The sequence below is a fragment of the Anomaloglossus baeobatrachus genome, chromosome 10 (genome assembly GCF_048569485.1).
Source record: "Anomaloglossus baeobatrachus isolate aAnoBae1 chromosome 10, aAnoBae1.hap1, whole genome shotgun sequence".
In the NCBI taxonomy this organism is placed as follows: Eukaryota; Metazoa; Chordata; class Amphibia; order Anura; family Aromobatidae; genus Anomaloglossus; species Anomaloglossus baeobatrachus.
In genome coordinates this window covers 49,437,717-49,448,647 of record NC_134362.1, presented here as the reverse complement: position 1 = coordinate 49,448,647, position 10,931 = coordinate 49,437,717, and the positions used below count along the sequence as shown (strand labels likewise).

General features: G+C 48.0%; 1 protein-coding gene across 1 annotated transcript in view; it reads left to right on the top strand.

Annotated features, from left to right (window-relative positions):
- Positions 1 to 64: 64 nt before the first annotated feature.
- Positions 65 to 10,931, top strand: part of PRDX5 (peroxiredoxin 5) — a 13,440-nt gene continuing 2,573 nt past the window's right edge. The window contains exons 1-4 of the mRNA XM_075326619.1: positions 65 to 204; positions 2,087 to 2,221; positions 4,348 to 4,479; positions 8,486 to 8,524. Coding sequence (XP_075182734.1) covers positions 112 to 204; positions 2,087 to 2,221; positions 4,348 to 4,479; positions 8,486 to 8,524 — 399 coding nt within the window. The 5' untranslated portion in view covers positions 65 to 111. The remainder of the gene's footprint in view (positions 205 to 2,086; positions 2,222 to 4,347; positions 4,480 to 8,485; positions 8,525 to 10,931) is intronic.

Genomic DNA, 10,931 nt, shown 5'->3' with positions numbered 1-10,931 from the left:
GCGCACTAGTGTGAGACAGTGGCGCAAGCGCTTTCACAGCTTAGCGCAGGTGGGCGTGTCCTCCAGTGAAATCTTTGCGCACGCCCCCTGGTGGGCCGGACAACAGTTGTCATGGCTCTTCGGTTGCCCGTATCATTCCTCCTCCTGTCACCGCTGCGTCCAGGCGTCAGGAGCGGAGTGTGGAGCAGAGCCATGTCCCTAAAGGTAACGCACCGTGTGCACAGCGGCCTCCGACACATGCGGCCGGCAATCACCGGCGTGTAATCTAGCCCTGCGCTATTAATAGCTCCTCTATCAGTGCTGATGGGTAATGATCTCCACAGGGGCGGGTATCGCTGACTCTGCCCCAAGAACGTTACATTTCATTATTGTAAACGCCTAAGAGAGAATCATTAATGTTTTCCCCCATTTATTACTGCGCTGAAACCCAAAAATGGCGAATGGGGGCGTTTTTCAATATAAAAGTGGTAAAATAATGTTTTTTATTTTTATGTTTTCTTTGTAAAGTTTCAGCTTTATGACGTTTTTTTTAAGCCAAAGCAGCGTGTCCAATGCTCCGAGGAAGGGATAAAGTTGGGAAACGTTTCAGCTTTTTTTATTTTTATTAAGTCCTAATTTTTTTTTATCCAAAAACTGCATCAAAATATTTTAGCTCCTCACAGTGGAAAACGCTTTGCTGTGTAGAAAAAATGCAAAAAACCCCCCCACATTTTCTGCCCAGGATTTTGAGGGTCCGGCGTGGTTTGGGGGGCACCTGCAGCCATTACAGGGGGATTTGTCCATCGGAAACACGTTATCTTCTATCCACATTACAGGCGATCACTGCTGGGACCCACAGAGACCGGGAAACCCCTGACCTTTACCCTGGTCACATGCCCTTTCTGTGGGCTGCCACATAGTGCCGCGCAACAGTGGGCTTCCACATAGTGCCGCGCAACAGTGGGCTTCCACATAGTGCCGCGCAACAGTGGGCTGCCACATAGTGCCGCGCAACAGTGGGCTTCCACATAGTGCCGCGCAACAGTGGGCTGCCACATAGTGCCGCGCAACAGTGGGCTGCCACATAGTGCCGCGCAACAGTGGGCTGCCACATAGTGCCGCGCAACAGTGGGCTGCCACATAGTGCCGCGCAACAGTGGGCTGCCACATAGTGCCGCGCAACGGTGGGCTGCCACATAGTGCCGCGCAACGGTGGGCTGCCACATAGTGCCGCGCAACGGTGGGCTGCCACATAGTGCCGCGCAACGGTGGGCTGCCACATAGTGCCGCGCAACGGTGGGCTGCCACATAGTGCCGCGCAACGGTGGGCTGCCACATAGTGCCGCGCAACGGTGGGCTGCCACATAGTGCCGCGCAACGGTGGGCTGTCACATAGTGCCGCGCAACGGTGGGCTGTCACATAGTGCCGCGCAACAGTGGGCGGCCACATAGTGCCGCGCAACAGTGGGCGGCCACATAGTGCTCCGCAATTCAGTGCTGACATAGTGCTCTGCCACATTTTGCTGCAATGTGTGCCGCCATATAGTGCTCTGCAACAAAGTGAGCCATGTATTTTATATAGTTACCCTTCTTGCCTGATCTGTCCAGAGGGACCACATGGCTACGAGCACAGCAGACATATTTTATCTGCAGACCCGTGTGCACAGGGATGGCAGGAGGCACAGTTGTGAAGTTGTTTTGAGGATGTAAAAAAAGTGTCCTTTGTCTCTCCCTATGGGGACAGCAGAGTGACGATGCTACGGCCGCCATCACCGCCCTGGTTTTTCCACATTCCTAAGGAACGGTCATGCAATTCTCCAGTTAAGAAAATCCAAACCGTTCTTTCAGTGTTGTGTTTTCTTTCCTTTGCTCCATATCCCCTTGTCCTCAGGCATCTGCTCACTTATTAGCAGCCGTGAAGCCCTCATTTTGTCACAGGGTCAACGCCGGACCCAGATGTCTAATGTTAGGTTCACACCGAATCCAGAGAGCGACCCGGAGTCATATACCGTAATCTGCCCATTATAAATAATTGGGTCCAGCCATTGTCTCCTATGTGAAGCAGAGTGAGAATCCAACATGTCTGATCGGTGATTACTCTTCCAAGGTTGGAGAGCCTCTTCCGGATGTGCAGATCTATGAAGGAGGACCCGGAAACAGGAAAAGCATCCGGGATGTGTTCTGTAACAAGAAGGGGGTGCTGTTCAGTGTTCCAGGGGCTTTTACTCCGGGATGCTCCAAGGTAAGTTGTGTCCGATCTGAGATGAGAGGCTGTTGGTGCCGGTCTGGATCTGCTGGTTTGTGCTCAGCCGGTAGCCCCCCCCCATACTGTATAGATCCCCCACCCCCCGTACTGTATAGATTTCCGGTAGCTCTCCCTCCAGTCCCCCCAGTACTGTATAGATTTCCAGTAGCTCTCCCTCCAGTCTCCCCAGTACTGTATAGAATTCCGGTAGCTCTCCCTCCAGTCCCCCCAGTACTGTATAGATTTCCAGTAGCTCTCCCTCCAGTCCCCCCAGTACTGTATAGATTTCCAGTAGCTCTCCCTCCAGTCCCCCCAGTACTGTATAGATTTCCAGTAGCTCTCCCTCCAGTCTCCCCAGTACTGTATAGAATTCCGGTAGCTCTCCCTCCAGTCTCCCCAGTACTGTATAGATTTCCAGTAGCTCTCCCTCCAGTCTCCCCAGTACTGTATATATTTCCAGTAGCTCTCCCTCCAGTCTCCCCAGTACTGTATAGAATTCCGGTAGCTCTCCCTCCAGTTCCCCCAGTACTGTATATATTTCCGGTAGCTCTCCCTCCAGTTCCCCCAGTACTGTATAGATTTCCGGTAGCTCTCCCTCCAGTCCCCCCAGTACTGTATAGATTTCCAGTAGCTCTCCCTCCAGTCTCCCCAGTACTGTATAGAATTCCGGTAGCTCTCCCTCCAGTTCCCCCAGTACTGTATAGATTTCCGGTAGCTCTCCCAAGTACTGTATAGATTTCCGGTAGCTCTCCCCAGTACTGTATAGATTTCCGGTAGCTCTCCCCAGTACTGTATAGATTTCCGGTAGCTGTCCCCAGTACTGTATAGATTTCCAGTAGCTCTCCCCAGTACTGTATAGATTTCCGGTAGCTCTCCCTCCAGTTCCCCCAGTACTGTGTAGATTTCCGGTAGCTCTCCCTCCAGTCTCCCCAGTACTGTATAGATTTCCGGTAGCTCTCCCTCCAGTCTCCCCAGTACTGTATAGATTTCCGGTAGCTCTCCCTCCAGTTCCCCCAGTACTGTATAGATTTCCGGTAGCTCTCCCTCCAGTTCCCCCAGTACTGTATAGATTTCCGGTAGCTCTCCCTCCAGTCTCCCCAGTACTGTATAGATTTCCGGTAGCTCTCCCTCCAGTCCCCCCAGTACTGTGTAGATTTCCGGTAGCTCTCCCTCCAGTCTCCCCAGTACTGTATAGATTTCTGGATCGTAGGCACTCGGCTGCTGGGTGCCCCCCAGTACGGTTTATCTTGTGGACAAAACTGGATCAGCCCGAAAAGTCGCTGCCAGTCATTTCCCCTGAAAATAAGCGGTCGGCAGGATTGGCCAACAGCTATAGGGCCAGTGTGGAAATGACTGTTGGCTTTAGGTCCCTTATTGCCAAACAAGACAACAAATGAACCTTTCGTAATCAGTGGAGTAACGAGCAGCGGGAGCGACAGGGAGTGAATACTTTACAAAACGATGCAGTTTATTGCTCACTGCATCTTCTGTTACATCATTTACAGTTCATACAAGTTGTCTCTTGGGCTTTCTTCACTTTTAATATTTTAAAACCGCATGTTGCAGGGGCAGAGACCCTGATTCCAGTGATGTCACTTACTTTACTGGTTGCTGCCGCTTTGATACAATCACTGTTTTTTGGGGGGGTTTTTTGCTGCAGATCTCTGAATGCTGAGCCCTATATAACCCGACCCGAACCACTGATTGGTAGTTTTCTGTTTACACTGTGCATAGGCAGAAGCTGCCCATCAGTGGTGTTGGGGGTTTATACAGAGCTCATGAACATGGCATCAGATTTACTTGCCCTCTATTGATGATCTCCTGCAGATAAAACACTGATTTTATGAAAACTACAAATACATTAATTAAGCAAGGGAAATCTTCTGAAATTAAAAAGGACCAAAAATGTCGCCTGTGATCCTTAGAGCTAATCTGCATCAATCATTAATGTAGAAGAGATATGTGGGATTACTAATCATCCTAAGTAATGGGATCCTATAGAGTCGCTGATTTTACTATATACAGCACAGTGTTTATTGTATCCCCTTGAACTGATATCTGGGAGGACGTGTTCCCTCCATGACGATTTTATTATGTTTAGTTGTTGTCCTTTTTGTCCTCAGACGCACTTGCCTGGATACGTGTCCCAGTTTGACGATCTGAAGTCCCGTGGGGCAGAAGTCGTCGCCTGCATCTCGGTCAATGACGCCTTTGTTGTGAGCGAGTGGGGAAAAGTGCATGGAGCTGATGGGAAGGTAAAAGAAAAAATGGTGTGTCCGGCGCGCCCGGCTGTGTGTCCGGCGCGCCCGGCTGTGTGTCCGGCGCGCCCGGCTGTGTGTCCGGCGCGCCCGGCTGTGTGTCCGGCGCGCCCGGCTTGCCCAACTGTGTTACACGTTATGCTGCGGTGTGCAGGAGGGGAAACTGTTTTACTTCTGAAGAAGATAGTGAGCTTAGCATAATAGACAACCTACGCTCAGATCTATGATCTTTGGAGAAAAGTATTAGGACATATGTCTTAATTTAGGTTTTTCATCCAGCCCTTCACTCCCACTGTATAATCTCCGGCCCCTCCCTCTGGTATATAGCCTTCTGGTATATAACATCCCCCCCCCCACCCGATGCAATCTGCCTTTACTTACATTTGACAGAACGGCTGGTGGTACAAAGCTCATGGATACCAGCTCAGCCCTGTAATAGGAGCCACTAGACTAACAAGTACTTTCATGACATTTCTTCCTCAGTATTCCCCCCATCACCTATGAGTGATATTGAGAAGTGTAAGAAACCGCAGCAATTCAGTGACGAAGTAGAGACCCCGTAATGTTACAGAGCAGGGGGCAGAGTGCTGAGGAGCAGAGGGAGGAAAAGTCACCAATGCTCTGCTGACTTCATAACTGAAGAGTCCAGACCCCCTCTTGTATCATCGGTACAATTCCTGCGCCTGCTGGTAGCTTCATTGCCGAGCAGCTGGAGCCATACATCACCAGGCACAATGCTGAGTGTCGGATGGAGTGGTGTAAAGCAAAAACACTGTGCCTCCGCTGGGAGCTTAATGGCCAAGTAGCTGCAGCCGTACATCACCAGGCACAATGCTGAGTGTCGGATGGGGTAGTGTAAAGCAAAAACACTGTGCCTCCGCTGGGAGCTTAATGGCCAAGCAGCTGCAGCCGTACATCACCAGGCACAATGCTGAGTGTCGGATGGGGTGGTGTAAAGCAAAAACACTGTGCCTCCGCTGGGAGCTTAATGGCCAAGCAGCTGCAGCCGTACATCACCAGGCACAATGCTGAGTGTCGGATGGAGTGGTATAAAGCACAAACTCTGTTCCTGCTGGGAACTTAATGGCCAAGCAGCTGCCTGGTACATCACCAGGCACATTGCAGAGTGTCGGATGGAGTAGTGTAAAGCACAAACACTGTGCCTCCGCCGGGAACTTAATGGCCGAGCAGCTGCAGCCGTACATCACCAGGCCCAATGCTGAATGTCGGATGAAGTGGTGTCAAGCACAAACTCTGTTCTCGCCGGGAACTTAATGCCCGAGCAGATGCAGTCGTACATCACCAAGCACAATGCCAAGCGTCGGATGAAGTGGTGTAAAGCCACCACCACCCAGACTCTGGATGAAATTAGTTCTGTGCAGAGACAGAACACACTGCTCCACATGTCCTCTAATGGACGACTCTGGGCTTGGTGAATGCCAGGAGAACATTATCCGCCTGACTGCATTGTGCCCTTTGAATAGTTTGGTGGGTGAAGGTCAAACTCCATATTAATGTCTAGCGATTTGGCTCCTGTAGGTGTAATATGTAGGTGACTTACGGTAGTAATTTTGTCTATATAATGTATATTACCTATGGAGAGACTGGGTTACTTACCAGAACTGCACAGGAGCTAGAAGTGTCGAATGATCTACTGATTTTTGGGGAGTCCTGTTAAAAATTAGGACAAATCCTATAAGTTGATTTCATACTATCCTCTAAATCTGCAATGTGGTTCATTGTCTAGGACACGTGTATACAGTACTATGGGTGCATCGGTCTGGATTTTCGCCCCATACCCCTTCCTAACGGTGACTGCCACTTTCTGTGCTCTCTAAACCTGCGGAGAGGAGCATGGAGTTTTCACTCCAAGGGTTAAATACGATTAGTTCAGGTGGCGTGTTGTGTAACTCTCGGAGTTGGCCGGCGTCCACTTTTCTCGTTGTATAACACCAGTGTGCCGGGAATACTCCACATCGGGGCGGTCAGTGAACCACACAGCGGAAAGAAAGAATTGGCACATAGAAACTTTTAAGAAAATTCTAAACTTTGAGGATTATTTTGTAACTTTTTACTTTTTAATTGTAATTGTTGATGATTTTTAATTGCATATTTTTACCTCTCACGAAGCTAAATGCGAAATTCTAAGGGCTTGTTCACATGATGCATTTTTGCCAAGGAAAAAAAAGTGCAATGTTTTTTACAGGTACTAGCAAAGGGTATGAGATTTCTGAAATCTCGTGCACATACGGATTTTTTTTTTTTTCCTTGCGGATTTGAACCATTGAAATCTGCTGCAGCTTGTCCATTCTCTTTGCAGCGTTCAAATGAATGGGGGGAAAAAACAAGTAAAAAAATGCTTTTTGTTTTGTTTTTTTTTATTTTTTCCCACCAATGCTCTGGGCTTTACTTCAGAAAAATCTGTTTAAAAATATCCCCTCAAGGTTGTGTGCAAACAGTTTTTTGGATTAACTCGGCTTAAAAAAAAATCTTGAAAACACACTAAAAAAACACTTAAAAGACTCTCTCCATTCATTTTGTACTGTAAAACGTCTTTGCAGTGCATATGTTCAGTCTTTTGACTTCATTTTTTTTTCTTCAGGTTTTAAACAAGCACCTGGTGGGGTAAAAAATGCTTTTTTTTTTTTAGCAGTTACTCATGGAATCCACTCCAAACTAGGCACATTCCAATCAAAAGATTAGAAAAAAAAATCTCATTAAAGGGATATTCTCCTCTCCAAGATCCTGTCCCAATATGTAGTAGGTGTAATAATAATATTAGCAAATACCTCCAATTAGAAATGTAGTATAGTTCTCCTGATTAGCCATCTCTTACCTCATGTGCAGGGCATTGCAGCTTAGGTATCCATGGTTATGACCACCAGCAACTAACTGTCACTATGTGAGTGGATATAACCATGGATACATAAGGTCCTGCGATACCCTGCACATGAGGTAAGAAACATGGCTATATCAGGGGAACTATACTACATTTATAATTAGAGGTATTTGCTAATATTATGCTAGTATTTTTACGGTTGCTCAGTGGTTAGGACTGCAGTCTCAGTCTTGCAGCGCTGGATTCCTCGGTTCAAATCCCACCAAGGACACCATCTGCAAGGAGTTTGTATGTTCACCCCATGTTTGCGTGGGTTTCCTCCGGGTTCTCCGGTTTCCTCCCACAATTCAAAAATATACTGATCGGGACCTTAGATTGTGAGCCCCAATGGGGACAGTATTGCTGATGTATGTAAAGCTCCGTGGCATTAACAGCGCTATATAAATGAAAAAAAAAAAAATATATATATATTCCTACTACATATTGGGAATAGGGTCTTGGAGATGGGAATACCCCTATAATTCCTTTCTGTGAGCAGTGCATTGTAGGAGCTCGTAGGACACAACTTGGTTCCAAGGAGCAAACATCGGTTTTACTAATTCTATCCCTTGGGCAGGCGCATTTTCAGTACTGTCCTGAAAGAATTCTGGGAGCCGGACTATCCATATGCACGTGCGCCGCCCCCGAGGATGACAATGCCTGCCAAACATGTCAGGTGGGGGAGCAAGTCACTGACACTGACATCTCGCGCAGGCGCCGTCATTCCCAGGGACAAGATGTCAGGAGGGGGACAGGGTCACAGACACTGACATCTCGCGCAGGCGCCATCATTCTCATGGCAGATAGTCCAGCTCTGTGTTACTTTTCATGCTCCAGCCCCAGGAATGATGGACGATTCCATGAGATGATGGCAGGAGGTGTAGATCACGGAGAAGAGGGATCTGTCAATCACTGACGATCACCTGTCCCTCACTGGTGAAAAAGGATGAGCGTCCGGAGCGCTCTAAGTGCAGACTGAGCCCGGCACTCGTGAACTGCAAGAAAATGATTCTATGTTTCATTACTGGAATCTTTTCTTTGATACTGTTGCAACTAGATAGGAAACATTGTGTGTATTTGTGTGGAATTCTTCATGCACTGATTCAGCCTGTTCTTCTCTTGTAGATCCACATGTTAGCGGATCCATGTGGGGACTTTGCCAAGGTAATTGTGATGAGTCCTGAATTACAACCTATAAATAACCAGCGCCGTAACTGTGATCTAACTATATCCGACTGTACAGGATGGGGTGGAGGCTAAAATACTTATCACGTGTCCCCCAGGCAGAGGCTTGTGATTGATTTTTGTACATTCGGGAGAAGTAGACCACCTCTATCTCATCGCCGCACCTTTTATATGAACTGCTCCTGAAGTCAGGTGACAATGTCTGCTCGCCAGGATCTGGACAGCTACGGTCCATATACCGTGTTAGGGTTACAGTTGGTAACGAGCTGCGGTTCTCGCGCTGGTGAACTTTGGCTGTCCATTTACTACAGGGATGTACCTGACATCCCGCCGTTTTCCCTGGCTAATCAGTACTTTGACAGTCTCCAGTGTTTTTTCAGATTAAGATCAGCTGATCAATGCAGCAGTTTCCATTTGAAAAGTTAAAGGGAACAAACCAGGAGGATTTTCATATATAAAGTAAAGCCAGTGCTATACTGGCCCTAGGTGCTGAATGTAAGCATAGCTTTTGTTTAGAGATTGGATGTTTTATTTCAGAAATATGTGCAAGTAAAGTTCCAGCAATGCACTGCTATTTGATTGACAGGTGCAACAGGAAGGGAATATGTGGGTCGGGTTTTGCTATCTATTACCGCCCCTGTCTGTCTGCCTGGCCTTCCTCCCCCTGTCGTAGTCATAGATGTTAATTCTGGCGGAGGCAGACGGACAGGGGTGGGAATACATGAAAAGACCTGACCCACATATTCCCTTCCTGTTGCACCTGTCAATGAAATAACAGTGCATTGCTGGAACTTTACTATCACATATTTCTGAAATAAACCATCCAATCTCTGAACAAAAGCTATGCTTACATTCAGCATCCCAGCACCAGTATAGCTCTGGCTTTACTTTATATATGAAAATCCTGCTGGTTGGTTCCCTTTAAATACAATAAAACAAACTTTTCAAAATGCAGATCTCTTATTTGAGGGGTCTATTAAAGGACTTTTCCACTTTCACAGTTCTCCCCCCGATTTGTATTATTTCTACACAATTTTCCAATCAGTAGAAACTCACTTTTTCCCTGGTCCTGCACCAGCCTCCCAATTCTACTCCATTCTCTGTGTATTAGCTACAGCTACATCACCGCTGCAGCCAATCACTAAGCTCAGTAGTTCATGCATTCTACACTGGCAGAGCTGCTGCACTCAGTGATTGGCTGCAGTAGTGATGTGGCTGTAGTCATGACCGTCACTGCTGAAGCCAATACAAAGAAAGAAACCATAGCAGCGGTGCACAGCTGGCACAGGAGCCGGGGAAGGTGAGTACCTACTGATTTTATTTTTTGCACAGCACTAGCCAATAGAAACTTGAAAGTGGAAAACCCCTTTAAGATGTCCACAAAGAGCACAGACGACTTTAATGCTGAGCCCAACCTGCGTCCCCGGTGATCATGTGATTTGTTTTTGGAGTATCACATCCTGACGTTTCTCACTCAGTGAGAGCCCCTTATGATTAAAGGGAACCTGTCAGCAGAAATTTTGCAATAAACCTAAAAGATTCCCCCTCTGCAGCTCCTGGGCTGCATTCTGGAGAGGTTCCTGTTGTTATTGTGTCCCCTTTGAGACCAAAATAAAGACTTTATAAAGTCTTACCTTTTTTGTATGCTAATCTTTTTTTTATGTACAAGGGGGCGGGCTGTCTTGCGTCCATTATTCTGCCTCCTGGTCCTTTACGCCATCCCCCATCGTTCATTTCCATAACTGAGGACGCCGCCCAGTGCTCCCGAGGTCTCGCGCATGCCCAGTGCCACTCTCGCGGGACTGAGCACTGTGCACAGTGTGACCGCTGGTGACGTGATTGCGCAGGCGTGAGATTATGGGTGGCGCTGTGATTGTCATCAGCAAGTACCCGCCCATAATCTCGTGTTCGCACTTTCCCTCTGCCTCCACCATTCTGCGCAAGCGCTGGCCAGATGAACCCATGTCACCTCTTACCCATCTTTCCCTGGAGCAGGAAATAGATGGGAGGAGCGGAGAAGTATAACGGTGGAGGCAGAGTGAAAAGCGCGGGCACGAGATTATGGGCGGGTACTTGCTGATGACAATCACAGCGCCGCCCATAATCTCGCGCCTGCGCAATCACGTCACACTGCACAGTGCTCACTCCAGCGAGAGTGGCACTGGGCATGCGCGAGACCTCGGGAGCACTGGGCGGCGTCCTCAGTTATGGAAATGAGCGATGGGGGACGGCGTAAAGCGGCAGGCGGGCGACTAACGGACGCAAGACAGCCCACCCCCGTGTACATAAAAAAAGATTAGCATACAAAAAGGAAAGACTTTATAAAGTATTTATTTTGGTCTCAAAGGGGGCACAATAGAAACAGGAACCTTCCTAGAACACCGCC